Source organism: Heloderma suspectum, chromosome 2, assembly GCF_057233095.1.
Source record: "Heloderma suspectum isolate Gila_16-S chromosome 2, 16-S_ref, whole genome shotgun sequence".
NCBI classification, from domain to species: Eukaryota; Metazoa; Chordata; class Lepidosauria; order Squamata; family Helodermatidae; genus Heloderma; species Heloderma suspectum.
This window is the reverse complement of record NC_139459.1, coordinates 368,459,097-368,476,688: the sequence shown is the minus strand read 5'-3', so window position 1 is coordinate 368,476,688 and position 17,592 is coordinate 368,459,097. Positions and strand designations below refer to the sequence as shown.

The window sequence follows — 17,592 nt, the reverse complement described above, 5'->3', positions numbered from 1 at the left end:
ACCCATGCACTGTCAGTACATGCAAGCTGGCCCTGCCAGACAAACACTGGGTAGGGCAACATGGATTAAATAAACCATGGGTTAGCATTACATGTGAACCAGGTCAATACGTACAACAGCAAAACAGGGGACCCACCTTAAACATACGAAGGTGCCAGTATACATCTCAGTATCTTCTATGGAAAAAAAATCCCACTTTTGGAAATGTATTAGTTTATAAATTAAGTAAGTATAGTCATGAACACAATACAAATCAAATTGGGTAACCAGAATCAATTCAATATAAAACAAATATAAATGGTAATAATTAGCTTTCCCCCCCAGGCAACTGTCCCCAGGAAGCGCATATATTCATGTGCAGTGCAACAGGGATGAGCCCAGTTCTTGTTCCACACGTAGGGCAGGCTGGAGCATCCCTTCAGCTGCACTGCACCGTCAAGGTGCCTCAGAAGCACAGCATGATACCCACAGACCCCAGGCCTCCTCCTGAGTTTGGGGCAGGGGACTGACCCCACAGCTGCACTGTGTTTCTGCTGTGCTGCAAGGTATCACAACTGCAGGGACAAGCCCCATGCCCAGCTCCATGCTCGGGGGAGGGAAGGATGCTCTCACCATGGTGGTCAGGTTTCGTGGACTGCTGGGTGCAGGGGATTTTGCCCACCACCAACTGCACAACACTCTAGCATCTCCCAGGCACACATACAACTGCATTTTAAGGTGTCTGGGAGGGTGCTGCAAGAGGCACTGTGTTCCTGACTGGGACAGAGACCTATTTAATAGGGATTTTACACACACACACACACACACACACACACACACACACCCATACCCATCCTATGACTGAAGGACTGTGCTTTTCAGGCTAATGGTGGTGGCAGCGTTTATGGAAATTCATATGGGACTATCCTGTCCCCAATGTTGTCTAACATCTATATGAAGCCACTGGGAGTGACACACAGCCCTATCTCCCTGTGACATCAGAAGCAGGTGAGGCTGTACAAGTCCTGGATCAGTGCCTAGACACAGGCCTGGGCTGGATGAGGACCAATAAACTGAAGTTGAATCCTGGCAAGATGGAAGCCTGTGGATGAGTGGTTCCTGGGTCCGGGAGACAGGCTGACTGCCTGTTCTGGACGGGGCTGTGCTCCCTCTGAAAGATCAGCTCCTTAGTCTGGGGTTTCTCCTAGATCCACCACTGTGGCTGGAGGCCCAAGTGGCCACGGTGGCTCAGAGTGCCTTTTACCAGCTTTGGCTGGTTCATCACCTACACCGCTCCTGGACAGGGATCGCTTGGCCACAGTGGTACAGGCACTAATAACCTCAAGACTGGATTACTGCAATGCACTCTATGTGGGGCCGCCCTTGAGGCTGCTCTGGAAGCTGGAGCTAGTACAGAACGTAGCAAGTCGGCTGTTATTGGGAGCTGCCCCTTTTCAGCATGCAATGCATTTGCTCAGGGAACTGCACTGGCTGCCTATTTGCGACTGGGCCAGGTGTAAGGTTTTGGTACTAGAGTACAAAGCCTTAAAGAACTTGGGACCAGTACACCTGAGAGAGCCCCTTCTCCTTTACCAATCTGCCTGGCCACTGAGGTCATCAGAGGGTATGGTCCTGGTGGTTCCACATGGACCTTTGGCCCGACTGGAATCCACCCAGAGAAGAGCCTTCAGTGTGGTGGCTCCTTTCCTATGGGTTGTTTTTGGCGCCTCCCGAAAACAGCTGTTTTCCAGGAAGACTTCCTTGGTTAACCAGACTTGGTTTTACTGGCATTAAAAAAAAAATAGGAGTTTCTAATATGGTTCATTCTTCTTATGTTTTGTTCATTTTATGTCTTGTTGCTCACCACTCCAGAATCTGTTTAGATGTGGAGCAGAATATAAATGTTGTAATTAAAGAAATGATACAGGAACTCAGTGGCAGGACGGTTAGCAAATCTGGGGGCTCTCACAATCAGTATGGCCATCACATATACAAACACTTACCTAAGAAGTTGTCAGGTATTGTCTCCCCGTGCTCAGGTCTCTGGGCAAAGATGGCTTCCTGTTGAACAGGCTGGGAGATGGTCTCAGGTGTGGCAATCAGAAGCCCATCTTCAATATCCCGGGAGAGAGAGAGAGGAAAAAGGGAATCAGGAGAACTGGGACTTTCCCGGCCTACCTGGATGTAATGCATATTCAAGGCTCCCAGCCTATTTATGGTGCTTGGGAAAACAAAAGGCAGATGAGAGGACTGAACCCCTATGAGACATGACAGGTGTAGGTTTGTGGTTACTCCATGCCAAGGGAAGGTACTGAGCGTATGCTCAAATAGCTGAACGGAGCCTTCCCATCCAGAGGGAGTGCACCTCAGAATACTGGACACCAGGGAAAGACAGCAGGGACAGGCCCTCTCTTTCATCCAGTTTGTACACTTCTGGAGGCATCTGGTTGATCACTGTTGCAAACAAAACGCTGGACAAAACAGACCCTGGGTGTAATTCAGGGTGCAGAACCTCAGGCCCAGGATCCAAATTCAGCCTTCCGAGGGTCCCCAGAAGTCCCCCACCCGTATTTTGGTGGTTTCCTGGATTTTGTGCAGTTTTTTCCCACATCCTAAAAGGCTGAAATGCCCCCCCCCCCCCCCCGAGGCTTCGTTACTGGCAGTAAGAGCTTGAGGCTAAAACAGGCCGGTATTCTGGCCTTACCCCTCTTAGCCTTTGGCCCCACCCACCCCTGGAATGCGGCCCATGAGAGCTCCTCCGAAATGGAATTCAGCCCTCAGACCGAAAGAGGTTCTGCACCCCCGGTCTAACAAAGCAAGGCAACTCTTCTATCCTTTGTCTGTACGGGCAGCCTGGAAGCCAGCCCTGGAATCCTGCCTTACTGTCAGAGTCCTTGATCTCCTGGGGAGCAAATTTCTAATCTGAGACTGCCAGATGCCCTATGAACAAGAACACCCTTTCTGCTTTGCTGGCCCTTTCCCAAGGGTCAGAAAGGCTTACCCAGAGCACTGCTGCCGCCACCGTTCTCCCGCACAACTTCCCAGTGCTTCTGATTGTGGTTCAGCACATCCTTCACATCCACGGGCTCCTGAAACAGGGAAACATGCCACGCTCACGTCTCCTGGAGGCCCCAGAACTGGTCTTTAGTCATGTATGAGCTGGTAAAGCAGGTCTTCAAATTAGCAGGTTGGACCCCCCAGCAGAGCACAGCTTGTCCCAAAGTACATGGGGAGACCATAGCTCAGTGCGCAGAGCACCTGCTTGGCATGCAGAAGGCCCCAGGGTCAATCCCCAGCATTTCCAGGTAGGGCTAGGAAAGAATCCCCCCAGAAACTCTGGAGAGCCATTGCTGCCTGTCAGTGTCGACAATATTGGGCTAGATGGACCCAGGGTCTGACTCAGTATGAGGCAGCTTCCTATGTTCCTAGACTGTCCACTCCTGCACTAGTGACTAGTGCAACTTGTGGCCCTCCAGATGTCCTGACCTACAACTCCCATCAACCCTAGCCAGCATGGCCACTGGTGAGGTGTCATGGGAATTGTAGGCCAAAACATCTGGAGGGCCACAAGTTGCCCATCCCTGCACAAGCAGCATCACATTTGCTTTTTTTAAATGCCAGCCCTGCCTGAGATTAGACTCTAGCTTCGCCTTTAGCCAGCAAAAGCATCATCAGAGCTCCACATACCTCAGTTAGCCCAGCCCCAGCCACTTCCTGTCCCTCGGGAGGAAGCACCAAAGCAGAGTTCCTTGTGGGCGCCATTTCGTTGGCTGTGAAACACAGGAACAGGGAGGGAAGATTTCACAAAGGAGGATCAGTGGTTTTTCCAGCATTCACTGCCCCCCCCACACACACACAATCCCAAAACATGAACATCTCTAGATCAACCAGTATTGCCCTCTTGCCATTAGGTTGGCATGTTCTGCTCTGGACTTTCCAGAGGCTTCTGGTTGGCCATGATAAGAACAAAATGCTGGACTAAATAAGCCTTTGATCTGATCCAGCAGAGCTTTTCTTATATTTGTATCGAGAAGTTTCAAACAAAAGCCCTTTGTTTTATTTAAGGCATTTTTACCTTGCTCTTTAGCTGAAAAGGCTAAATCAATGCATTCATTCATTCAGTCTTTAAGGGCGCAATCCTATGCATGTTTAGACAGAAAAAAGTCCTACAACTCCCAGCATTCTCCAGCCAGGGGAATGCTGTGAGTTGTAGGCCTGCATGGGGAACGCTGGGAGTTGTAGGATTTTTTTCTGTCTAAACATGCATAGGATTGCACCCTCAATCAGCCTGCCCCAACCTGGTGCCCTCCAGATGCGTTGGACTGCAACTCCCATAATTTCCAGCCAGAGTGGCCATTGGCCATTATGGGAGTTGCGATCCAACACATCTGGAGGCACCAGGTTGGGGCAGCCTGCTCTACACAAATCCATTTGCACAGACCTCCACTGTGAAGATAAAAAGACAAGGAAAACAGATCCGAGAACAACCCGCACATGTGGAGATTTTCCCAGTCCAGAAACCCCTGATGCCTCTGACAGCATGCTATTTTGAATATCCATTGAAGTGCCCGATACTATACCGCCAGAAAATAAGAGCAGCTCATAACTCCTTACCCATCACACTCATTTCCCTATCGCCATTCCGATTCACTCCGGTGTAGTGCTGCTGCTGAGACCCCTCTGCCTCCAGGGAACTATCCGTCGGCACCTGAAAAGAGCAACAAAGGCCCCCGATTGGAAGGGTCAGGTCTATGGACGATGGCTCCATTGTCTTCCCTTCACTTCCTGGTTTCTTTCTGGTCACAACTCCTGAGCAGTTGCCTCATTTATTCCGAGGCAGACACAAGGTCAGTTAACCAGGGCTGCAAATTTTAAATCAGCAAATTAATCCACCAAAAGCTTAGAGGAATCAGCAATGGCCACCGGTAATCTTTGGGGCTGGTTTTTCTCAATCCTATTTGGGGTCTGATGTGTTACTGTTACAGGAATTGAAAAGTTTTCAATACAGTCTCATTCCAATGAATACTAGCTTCTGCTTAATACATGGTAACGCACCTCTCACACTTCCTGAAATGTTTGCAAAAAGACACACATATTGAAGTATTCTACGCATTATCTTTTTGGCTTTAGACTAAAATTCTCTTGTTCGCTCAAGCCTTAACATAAGAACACAAGAAGAGCCATGCTGGCTCAGACCAAGTGTCCATCAAGTCCAGCATTCTTTAATGGCAAATTATGCAAACCTGTATTACAGTTCTAACTGGTGTTTACCACTACTGCTCTGAGTATATGGGATTTTAGGCTGCAGTGATTTAAGCTGGCTTGAATGTGCATTTCTGTACGGTTTTTGTAAGCTGCCTTGAAGACCACTCTTGATGAAAAGGGCAGGCCATATAAAAATAAATGCAGCCTTGTATTTAACAACTCGCCTGTTAGCCATAGGCCCTGGGTTCAAAAGCTCAGACTTGGGAGCCAAATCCAGCTCAGCTGGGTTCACAGTGTGGGTCTCCAGGGCTCCTCAGATGGCCCCACCCCCTTTCCCCCGACCACCAATCATTTAGTGGTGTCCGGCTTTTCCTTTTATGCAGTTTTCCTCCTATTCTAAAAGGCTGAAATGCCTCTCCTAAGGCTTAGTTACTGGCAGTAAGACATTTCAGCTACAATACATCAATTTTTTTTTATTTTGACCTTGCCCCTTTTGCTTTTGATCTCACCCACCACTGGAATGTGGGCCCCCAAGAGCTTCTATGAAATGGAAATCGACCCTTGGGCTGAAAGAGGCTCTGCACCCCTGCCACTGGGAAGCAGGAATTCCATACTGGTTGGTGAGCAGGCTGGTGCAAGAGTGAGGGATCACACCATCCCTCCTCCAATACCCTGCTTTGTTTCTGTGCTAGATGAAGAGGAAGGATAATCTGTTCCTTCACCAGCAGCATAGAAACACCAAAGAAAGAGGGAACATGGAAAAGCAGCCTACTAGCCTCTTAGCAGACTAGTAAAATAATTTGCAGGCTAGTAACTTCAGTGGGCTTATTTACAAGGCTGAAATAATTCATTCAAATATAATTGACCAATTGGCCAAGCCCCATGACAAACAGGTTCTTTACCATGTTATCAACCTTGCAATTAATGCAGATTAAGTTACTGTTCAATATGTAGTTTTAACAACCCTTCTGCACTCAACAGACAAAAGGGTCAACAAGAAGAAAAGGGGAGGGTTTGTCATTCAGTGACTCTTCCTCTAAGTAACGGGTAACTGTTTAGGGCCAAGCTACCCAGGGTGGCAGCAGATCCGCGTCTTTTGCACACAACTGGGTCACCCCATTCAGGTGTAACGCGGAAGAGTATGATTTAACGGGCATAAGGAGTGGTAGGTATTCTGGCTCAATCAATTCAGAGGGCAAACAAGCAGAAATTAAAATGGTGGCTGCCTAGTACTGGGCATAAAGAAAAGTATTTTAAAGGGGATCCCTGGGCAGGTATTGGTGGCCACTCGGAGGGATTTCCGTGTGTGTGTGAGAGAGAGAGAGAGAGAGACAGACAGACAGAGAGAGGCAGACAGAGACACACAGACAGATAGATAGACAGACAAAGAGAAGGAAGAGTGTGTCCTTCAAGAGGACACCTGTCCTCTGTAGGTTGCACCAGAATTTATATTAAGGATTCAATTTCTTTTTTTAAAAAGATTGCTGTCCCATCTCAAATGGCAGTACTTTCTTCAGCAGATATAGGAGCTGTCCCTTTACTGCAAGGGTGAGCTACTTGTGGCCCTCCAAAAGTTTTGGCCTACCATTCCCATCAGCCCTAGCCAACATAGCCAATGGTGGGGCCTGATTGGAGTTGTAAGCCAAAACAGCTGGAGGGCCACCAGTTGCCCACCCCTGCTTTACTGGCAGTGGCACCATCTGGGGCTTTGGGGCAGATGTCCAGGGCCCCACTCAACAGAATGAATGCAGGAGGGCCCCAAAACACAGCATGGCTGGCATAACGCGATCACTGAGGTCATCAGAGGGCATGCTCCTGGTAGTTCCACATGGACCTGTGGCCCGACTGAGTCCACCCGGAGAAGAACCTCCAGTGTGGTGGCTCCCATCCTATGGAACTCCCTGCCTCTGGACGCCAGGCACGTGCCAACACTGGGTTGTTTCTGGCACCTCCTCAAAACTGTTCTTTTCCAGGAAGCCTTCCTTAGTTAACCAGCTTCCGTTTTATTGGCACCCAGTTTTTAAAAGAATAAACTTAATTATCATGTTTCTTCTTTTTATCTTTTGTTCATTTTATCTCTTGCTGTTCACCACTCCAGAATCTGTTCAGATCTGGAGTGGTATACAAATGTTGTAAATAAATAAATAATAAAAAAACCTTTTGAAATAAATGAAGTAATACACATTACCATCTAAACAAGGAGTGGGTCCCTGTAAGACCATGAAGTCTGTACTCTAAAATTCCCTAACAACTGATTTTGCAACAATCACCCAGAGCTAATGATTAGCACTCATGAAAAGTTTCACCAGCCAATTTCTGCATATCAGACTTCTGTTAAAGGCTCAGGAGGAGATCGGGCTGTTTTCTTCTGGACAAGTTACCAACACTCATCCCGACAGAGACACAGGGAGACTATTCAGAATGAAATACCAATATCTCACCTGCCTCTCCCATGTCTTGGCCGCATGACGACGACGACCCCCCCCCATCAGGAAATCCTCCGCCAATGCCACCATCTCAATGCAGTCCTCCGGCCAGCATTCCTGTACCCAGCTTTGGACCTCTGGCGGCAGCATAGCCAGAAGCTGCTCTTGGATGATAAGCTCCAAAATCTGCTCCTTGGTGTGCTTGTCTGGTTTCAGCCACTGGCGACAGAGTTCCTGGAGTGTGCTGTAAATCCTTCGCGGCCCTTCGAGCTCCTGGTAACAGCACTGCCGGAAGTGCTGCCGCTTCGACTCCGCTCGGATGGCGTCTGCTTGCAAGATGGCAGCCTTCACCTTCAAGTAGTCTCCCCTCTCCCTGGCATCCAGCCTGCAAAAATACTGTTCCACTCCTCCTCTGAGCGCAGGCAGGAGGCGTCCCACCCACTCTTCTCTTGGCCACCGACAGGCTTCGGCGACCTGCTCAAAGGCAGCCAGGAAACCCCTCGCATCGTCCCATGGCACTGGATCCGCCAGCTGTGGGTTCCCCCATCCCATGTGAGCGGGCTGCAGCATCTTCAGAAATTCTTGCCACTGGGCTTCCCATTGCTGGGGCAACCCCATATCTGGCTGTTGGTTGACCTGCCTTGGCGGCCCTTTGAAGTACATCACCTGGACGATGCGGGGAACTTTCCCCGAGCCCTCTAAAGCCTTCTCCATGTCAGAATTGGGAAATTCCCCTATGCAGGCAACTTAGTTTTGTCCAGGCCTTGGCCCAGAGGGCAAGTTATATTAATAATAGGTTGCCTCTACAGAATTTTGAACACTACTTTCAGAAGCTTCAGTAGGTCCTTTTTTCAAAAGGAAGGCAGTGTGCAGGGGTGGGGTACACAGAGATTTCTGAAACATAAGCGGGAAAGAGAAGGGCACGTTAAAGTGGAAATGGACATGGAGACCAGACAGATGTAAAAAAAATGCTTAGAAAAGTAAACCTGATTCCCTCCTCAGTGTACAGTCAGGGCCAGAAATAATGGAGCAAGGATAACTGTTTTGGCAGTTGGCCTCTGTACACCACCACATTGAAGTTGAAAGGAAGCACACCCAGATGGGAGCGAAGTCAGGAGTTTCAGCTGTAATTCAAGGGGTTTGACAAAAGTGGGGCACTACCCATTCAGGAAGGACAGCCAGTGGCATGCACACACCCCCATGGTTGGTGGCGCATAAGTAATGAAACAAATGGCTGACAAGCAGCTGCATGGCCAGGGGTGGCCTGTTTCCTGGGTGCCCCATGACCAATCAAGCGGATAAAAGGCCTGGAGGTGGTTCTGAGTGTTACATTTGCATTTGGTAGCTGTTCACTGGAACCCCCAACATGAGGTCCAAAGACGTGTCCATGCAAGTGAAGGAGGCCATTGTTAGGCCAAGGAAACAAACCCATCAGAGAGAGCAAAAACATTGGGAGTGGCCAGCACAACAGTTTGGAACATCCTGAAAAAGAAGGAATTAACTAGCAAGCTCAGCAACAGCAAAAGGCCTGGAAGACCATGGGAGACAACTAAAGTGGATGACCGCAGAATTCTGCTCATGGTGAAGAGGAACCCTTTCACAATATCTAGCCAGGTCAAGAATGCTCTTGAGGAGGTAGGCATGTCATTGTCAACATCTACAGTCAAGAGATGGCTTTATGAATGTAAATACAGAGGCTTCACAACATGCAAACCACTGGTAACGCTCAAGAACAGACAGGCCAGATTAGCCTTTGCCAGCAAACACCTAAAAACGCCTGCCCAGTTCTGGAAGAAGATTCTTTGGACTGATGAAGCCAAGATTAACTTGTACCAGAATGATGGGAAGAGAAAAGTATGGAGAAGGAAAGGAACAGCTCATGATCCAAAGCATACCACATCATCTGTCCAACATGGTGGAAGCAGTGTTATGGCGTGGGCATGTATGGCTGCCAATGGAACCGGGTCTCTGGTATTTATTGATGACCTGACTGCTGATAAAAGCAGCAGGATAAATTCTGAAGTGTATAAGCTACACTTTCTGCTCAGATTCAGCCGAATGCTGCCAAACTGATAGGACGCTGCTTCATATTGCAGATGGAGAATGACTCAAAACACACCGCAAAAGCTACCCAAGAGTTTCTCAAGGCAAAGAAGTGGGATGTTCTTCAATGGCTAAGTCAGTCACCTGATCTCAACCCAACAGAGCAAGCTTTTCACTTACTGAAGACAAGACTGAAGGCAGAAAGACCCACAAACAAGCAGCAGCTGAAGGCAGCTGCAGTAAAGGCCTGGCAAAGCATCTCGAGGGAGGAAACTCAGCATTTGGTCATGTCCATGGGTTCCAGGCTTCAGGCAGTCATTGACTGCAAAGGATTTTCATCCAGGTATTAAAGATCCTTAAAGTTGAAATTATGCGGGTTTGTTCCATTACTTATGCGCCACCAACGATTGGGGGGGGTATGCCACTGGCTGTCCTTCCTGAATGGGTAGTGCCCCACTTTTGTCAAACCCCTTGAATTACAGCTGAAAGTCCTGACTTTGCTCCCATCTGGGTGTGTTTCCTTTCACCTTCAATGTGGTGGTGTAAAGAGGCCAACTGCCAAAACAGTTATCCTTGCTCCAATATTTCTGGCCCTGACTGTAGATATAGCCCAAACAGCACCCTTGCCCCTGTGCCTTAAAAGCACTGACCTGGTTCGCACGTAATGACAACCCAGAGTACAGGCTGAATAATGAGTTGTCATTGAATCATGGGTTGTCATTACATGCGAACCCCCACACTATGGTTTAATTATGGGTTGTTAAGCGCAAACAACCCAGAGTTCACCACCCAACAACGAACCATGGGTTCTATTCTTGGGTTGTTCATGGTTAATAACCCATGGTTAAACCACATGCAGGGTCTGCATGTAACAACAACCCACAATTCAACAACAACCCATACTCTGGGTTGTTGTTATGTGCAAACCAAGCCAGTCTAAGGCAAAGAAACTTTGGCACAGTAGTGGGGCGCCTTCTTCCCCTCTCACAAGCCATTGAGCCATAGTGGGGGGAAACAACTGGGGGAGACACGCAGGTAAAAAGAGGGATGCCTTTGAAAGTGCTGTCAGCTGGCCCACTCCATACGTTCCAAGCTCTCCTCAGGCAGAAAGCAGCTGGGAAGCCTCCTGCCTAAGGGACACCTTTGAAAGCAACGGATCAGGTCAGGTGTTAGCCGGCCCAATATGCACTGGGCGCACCCTGCCCCCAGGAGCTTTGAAGGGGCAGATGAAATTAAGCAAGGGGCTGGACAAGCTGTAGGTGCCCCACTTCTGGCTGGGTTCCCTCACACAATTTATCGTTATACCAGGAAAAGCATCCCTTGCTAAATTCCTCCATGTTTGGTTCTCCACTATAATTGGCTCTCCCTGGTACCTGAATGAGAGGATAAAAGTTGCCATACCTTTTTTCCTCTGTTTTAGTGGGCCTACTCTTGTGTAGGCCCATGATTTCTCTCAATGCCAAGAAAACCTTAACCTGCTCATTTTTGCATGTTTGGCTGCTTTTAAAAGACATAGCCATGGGGTCAGGAAGAGTCGGACAGGACTGAACAACAACAACAACAAAAGACATAGCAGCAGGGCTGTTTTTTTAAAAAAAAGGTGGCAAATTTCATTCCCTCACACAAGCACCTCTAAAGCAAGCCTCCATGCTCTGAGGAGATGCTTTAAGGGGAGAACCTGAGTAAAGCTAGTCCGTGCCACTTCAGGATCTCAACTTTACTTCCCAGATTCAAACCCCCATTTAGCCATGAAGCAGCCTAACCTACCTCGCAGGGCTGTTGTGATAAAAAGGGGGAGGGGACTATGGTGCCATGAACTCTTGGGAGGAAAGGAGAGATATAAATGTGATGAATAAATACATTTAGCCTTGGGCTCCTGTTATTTAAAAAACATTTCTGCCCCTCCTCACTGTAACCCAACACTATTTATTTCCATGCCAAGAACATATTAATGTGCTACATTTTTACATGGTCAGCTGCTGTTAAGGGGCAGCAGGAAAGAAAAGATGGCAATTGTCATCCTCTCAGAAAGGCACCAGAGACAGCCAATGAGAAGCTGAGCTAAGAGAAGCAACCCAATCAGGCAGCAGGCTCCACCTCAATACACTGAGGAGACATTTTGAAGGGAGATTGGGCCACTTCAGTTCCCCACTGTCATATTACTTGCATTTTAGCCTCCCCCATGCCTGTTATTTAAATATACTGAAGGCCAGCCTTCCCCAGCCTGGTGCACTCCAGATGGTTTGGACTTCAAATCCCATCAGCCCTAGCCAGCATAGCCAATGATCAGAAAGTCCAAAGCATCTGGAAAACACCAGGCTGGGGAAGGCTGCTGTAGCCTGAAATTTTATTTATCCTTGTTTCCATTGCCCTGCTGAAAGTTTGTTAAAACATAACTAGAAAAGGCTTTGCTATGGGAAAAAAGTTTCTTGTTTCCTTTCTTAACATAAAGCTGCAACAACTTATCTGGCAAGAGGCCTTTATGCATTCTGTGGCAATATCTATTTCATTTTTCACTGCCAAATCTGAGAAAGTGAGGAACATTTCCCATAAGACACACCCCTCTTGCCTTAAAGTTCCTGCATGATGGGAAAGTCGAACCCTGAACAACTTCAGGAGATGCTGTGCCAGCACCTAGAGTTCAGCTACAAGAACTTTGAAAGACTAGACAGCAGATGCTTGCTCTATGTAACCAAATAGTATAAAACTTAATTTAGAATTAGAGAGACATGGGTTGTCTGCCTTTCTAGACCTGTATGGACTTCCCAGGCCCCAGGACATCTGAATAAAGGACAGGTCGCCTGTAAGAACTATAGTTTCAGACCCAAGGTTGTCCCAAAGACGCGCAGGGAGGTGGAATCTTGATGCACTTAAGTTTGCTTTGTAAGAGGACAGAAATAAATTAACAAGCTTTGGCTAATTCTTAGATAAAACACCCACAACTTTAGAGTAACATTATTTCCCACCCCCAGTTTCCTTCTTCCCCGTAGCCCATCAGTTGGAGCCAGTCACAAAATGGCAGCCAAGCAGTGTGGCCCCCAGTCAACTGCTTGCCAAATGGCAGCCCACAGAGCCAGTCATGATTATTTTTTATTACAACTCGTATACCAACTTAGTACCATAAAATATAAAAGTGGTATTAAAATATTTCAAATATATTATTCTTTCTACTCCATTGAGGCTGCCTGCCTATAGACTAAGTCAGAGGTGGACAACTGTTTTTTTCTGTCAAAGGCCACAGTTCCTCATGGGTAATCTGTGGGAGACCACATGTCAATGGTGGGGGCAGCCAAAGCCAAAAGTGGGCAGTCACCCCTTTTATCTTTCTGCCACCCCCTTTTATCTCTCTCCTTTCCTGAGCAGCCAGCTGCCAGGGAAAGAGCAGATAACTCTTCCTAGAGGTTTCCGTGGATTTCGCATGCAGGACTTCTGAAATTTGCCAATTCTCTGCATATTTCCTCGGAAACAATTTGAGCCCCATTCATTTCAATGGGTCTACTTTAAGTAGAACTAAGTGACTACAACCCAGTAAATATAGTCCAAACTTGACAAGTCAGTATTTCATATATATTAATTCCCCTCCCCAAAACTCTCTATTCCACCCCATAGGAAAACCAGGTTCTTCCCTTTTCCCGCATTTTATATGGCTTCAAAATGCCCGGGAATGTTTCCTGTTGTTAGCCTAGGAACTAAAGTTTCCATTTAAGAAATAAATCAGTAACTGCGCTCATTTCGATTTAACCTTCCTTCCCCGCCCAAGTTTCCATATTTTTTTCCAAAAGGAGAGGGGAAAAGGGGGAGAACAAAGGTTATCAGACACAAAATTAAGCCCCCTTTAAGGCTTTATTTCAAAGGGAGCGATTTAAGCATATCCTTAACGACTTCTTCATTGAAACCTATGGGTTTTAAATATCACATCTTGGTTGGATCGCGCCCATTCTCTCCCTCCTTCGCTTCAAAATGGCTGGAGATTCTTACATGGGGGATGAATATGCAATTAAAGGGAGGGAAGGATGTATGAAATCAGGTTTTGCGCAACCCCCGCCGTTAATCACAGCCCGCCTAAAACAATCCCGAGAAAACCTTACAGTTGCTCCCAGGTTAGCAAACTTCAGCGTACAGCAGCAGCTTGCAAAACACGTCCCCAGGAAAACCGGCTTTGTATCTAGCCGCGAAGCATTAAAAACACGACCTCTGCTTTTTGCAATTTAAAATTTCCTTTAAAAATGCTTTCTTGCGGCGACGTCCGTAGGCACGCCGGCCTTTCTCTTTCGCCTCTCCCTTCCTTCGCCCCGAGCATGCTGGGAATTGCAGTTCATCAGAGGCAAGCTACGGAAAGTCTGGAAGGGCAAACTCCCCCAAAATAAGAGCAATGCGAATGGTGTGAGGGTTTTTTTTAAATTGTGACGTTACTGCTGCTGAACGGCTGTCAGCAAACTAGAAGGGAGACTAGTATTTTATTGAAGCAGAAATACATATATTGCAATACAATATACAATACATATTTTGTTGTTGTTGTTGTTGTTCAGTCGTTCAGTCGTGTCCGACTCTTCGTGACCCCATGGACCACAGCTTGCCAGGCCTTCCTGTCCTGCGCTCTCTCCCGGAGCGTGCTCAGGTTCATATTCATTGCATCGGTGATGCTATCTAGCCATCTCATCCTCTGCCGTCCCCTTCTCCTTTTGCCTTCAGTCTTTCCCAGCATCAGGGTCTTTTCCAGGGAGTTTTCTCTTCGCATTAGGTGGCCAAAATACAATACATATATTGCAATACAAACAAAACAGAAACAAAAAGCGAACGTGGATAAAACAGCATATAACTAATATGAATTAAGATTTATAAAGCAGATTACCACACGATTGCTATCATAACAGTGGGAGGCAGCCGGGGAAAGTCAGTGCCGAGAAGTAGTTAGACTGGGAGACCCAGGTTCAAATCCCCCCTCAGTTATGATGAAGCTCTCAGGGTGATGACAAGCCAGTCAATCTCTCTCAGCCTATCTTACCTTGCAGGGTTGTTGCGAGAATAAAATGTGGGGAAATCCTTGAGCTTCTTGGAGAAAGTGTGCGATATAAATGCAACAAAATATCAGGGGAAACGTCACGTAAAAGCAGGATTCAAATATTTGAAGAGAAGCAAAATGGTGGGAGATTCAGGACAGATAAAAGGACTTCATACAGCGAATAGTGAACCTATGGAATTTGCTACCACAAGATGTGGTGGTGGCCTTGAACTTGGATGGCTTTAAAAGGGGATTAGACAGATTCATGGAGGATACGGCTATCAATGGCTAGTAATCCTGATGGCTATGGCTATATATTATTCATTTTTATTTATTTCAGATAATTTTCGTGCCACTTTTCATTTTTTTAAATCCCAAAGCACTTTGCAAGATAAAATCATGATAAAATACAATAAAACCAATAATTTAAACAATACAATCTCATTAAGATAACCAGGGGTAGCTGACAATGCTCCCTCCAGTACTGGAGGCAGTAGGCCTCTCTATGCCAGTTGACAGGGAACACGAGCCGGAGGGTGCTATTTATTATTTATTTATTACATTTCTATACCACCCAATAGGTGACGCTCTCTGGGCAGTTCACAACAATTAAAACTATAAAATCCAGCACTATTAAACAGAATATAAACATTTAAAAACACAATATCAAACCAAAATAACAATAATAACCAAAATAAAAACCAGCAGCAGTGCAAAGATTTAAAATACAGGGTGGAAGCAATCCTTTGGCCTCTAGACAGCGGCTGGACAGCCATAGGATATCTGGTTTTACGGGAACTGACCTCGGAGCCTGCACTCCAAGGTTGGTTCCCAGAGAACTGACCTCCCCCTACTTCCACGCTGCCTCCAAGGCAGCACAGAACAGCCCCGTGGTCCGCGCTCGCAAGAGGAGCGCAGAGCAGCCAAAAAGGGGCGTTCCTGGAGGGCGTTCCAGGGCAGGGAGGGCAGAAATCCCTGGACGACACATCCAATGTGTCGTACAGCAGCCTGCTCCCCTGCTCTGCCCTCCCGCGGCTAGACAGCTGCAATTGGCTGTCTGGCGGAAAATGCAGGGCAGGAGAAGTGTGGCGGGAACAATCTCCTCTGTGCTTCTCCTGTCCTGCTCTTCTCCTGCCCTGCATTGGATAGGCAGTTGCCTCTGAGTTCAAAGGCGGCCGCTGTCTGAATAGGATTGTGCCGTAACGGATTTAAAAACAAAAGAAACTGAGATACTAAAATGCCTGGGAAAATAAGGGCTTCACCTGGTGCTGTTTCACTCATGTCCTATTGAGGGTTTCCCACAGGCAGCTGGTTGACCACTGTGTGAACAGAATGCTGAATTAGTTGGTCTGTCAGGATTCCCCTTATGACCTGGACCCCCTGAGCATCTCCGTAAGGATCTCTTGCCTCCTTAAGAGTTCCACCTTCCTTCTTTTAAACTTCCCCTTCCCAATAAGGTGGAGTTTAGGCTGTAGATGTCAGGTTAGCACTTCAGGCACGTGAATTTTAACCACAGCAGTTTACTGGTAAATTAAAGCAAGCAAATTACAACTAAAGGTATTTATAGAACAGAGCTGAGAGATAGAAAAGGCACTAAGAGAAAATAAAAGCTGCAAAAATGCAAGGTCCTTTACCCTATCTGCGCTTAGACTTCTCCAGGCTGCTACTTCCTGCTCTGTCTTCCTGCTCTGCTCTGCTCTCCTCTTCCTCTGTCTCTCTAAGAACATAAGAAGAGCCATGCTGGATCAGACCAAGGGTCCATCTAGTCCAGCATTCTGTTCACACAGGTATTAGACAAAAGTTCTTGCTTCTGGTTGAAAGAAAGGATGCCAGGCAGGCAGCAGTGGATCCAACACTATTTTATTAGTCGTTTTGCAAAACAGGTGCAGAGCAGTCTGGACCCCGAGATAAGCGTGCGCAAGTCTTTTATACCCTTCCCCCCCACAATCTTTCCGTTAGCCACAGGACATGTCAACTGACTGAGCCGTTAGCTGACTCATTAGTCATGAGTGTGTCAATGTGCTTTTTGCTGATTATGCCTATATGCTTTTTGCTGATTATGCTTACGTGACTGACACGCCAGCCACTTATGGCGTCTCTTTTTCTAACAATTCCCTCCTTTAAGTCTTTACTCATGTCTTAAAGCGGAGTTTCTTTGTCTGCGCAGTAAAGCAAGAGCATTTGCTTTGTCAGGGCAGTCTCAATTAACCGCTGGGATAGGCCTCTGGCGCAGGGGATGATGCAACAACCAAATAGTACCAGAGCTCCCACCACCACTACAAGCGAAATAAGGATTGAGGCCGCTAAATGTTTCCATCTTCCAAACCATTTCTCCAGTCAATCGGTCAGGGGGTTGTTAACCCCTGAGTTTTCGTCTAGTTCCTCAGATAGGGTGGTGAGACCTTGCAATGCTCTTGTTACTGTGCCATCTGGGGCAGTGTTATTAGGGATGAAGGTACAACACCGTCTGCCTAACATAACACATGCCCCTCCTTTTTCTGCTAACATCATATCAAGAACACGCCGATTTTCCCAGGCCATTTGGCTAGTAGCATCTAGCTGCTCAGCCAATCCTTTTACAGCGTCTCGGGTATAGTTTATAAACCTTTGTTGATTATAATAAATGTAATTGATCCAATCTACATTTTTGTTAATGGTCGCCCACCAAAACAGAGTGGATTCAAATCCTGCAGCTATTTGATTTCTTCCCTTGAATTCATCTGGGACCCCTCTCGGGACTCCTATCGAATCTATATATATTTGGTTATCAAAAGGGGTCGCCTCACGCCTCTGCCGTCGATGAGTGGGCAGTTGAGACGGATGAAAGGCTATGGAGAAAGGAACCGCTAGCTGTACTATCCCACAGAGCCCAGACCAATTGGACGGGAGGGTCTCAAAAAGTTCTAAACCCCCACAATACCACCAGAGGTCAGTACG

At 47.1% G+C, this 17,592-nt stretch overlaps 1 protein-coding gene across 5 annotated transcripts in view; it reads right to left on the bottom strand.

Moving 5' to 3' along the window:
* The window catches only part of LOC146355960 (uncharacterized), a 35,090-nt gene extending 18,510 nt beyond the window's left edge, over positions 1–16,580 (bottom strand). For 2 of the 5 annotated variants that reach the window (XM_084830643.1, XM_084830648.1), the window contains exons 1-6: positions 13,742–13,945; positions 7,626–8,504; positions 4,594–4,687; positions 3,667–3,749; positions 2,981–3,068; positions 1,983–2,090 (exon numbers count right to left, since the gene is read on the bottom strand). In XM_084830643.1, the coding sequence (XP_084686769.1) occupies positions 1,983–2,090; positions 2,981–3,068; positions 3,667–3,749; positions 4,594–4,687; positions 7,626–8,324 (1,072 nt within the window). In that variant the 5' untranslated portion in view covers positions 8,325–8,504; positions 13,742–13,945. Of the gene's footprint in view, positions 1–1,982; positions 2,091–2,980; positions 3,069–3,666; positions 3,750–4,593; positions 4,688–7,625; positions 8,505–13,741; positions 13,946–14,154 lie in introns of those variants that run through there. The other 3 variants (XM_084830646.1, XM_084830645.1, XM_084830647.1) reach the window with 3 other exon arrangements.
* Positions 16,581–17,592: the final 1,012 nt, after the last annotated feature.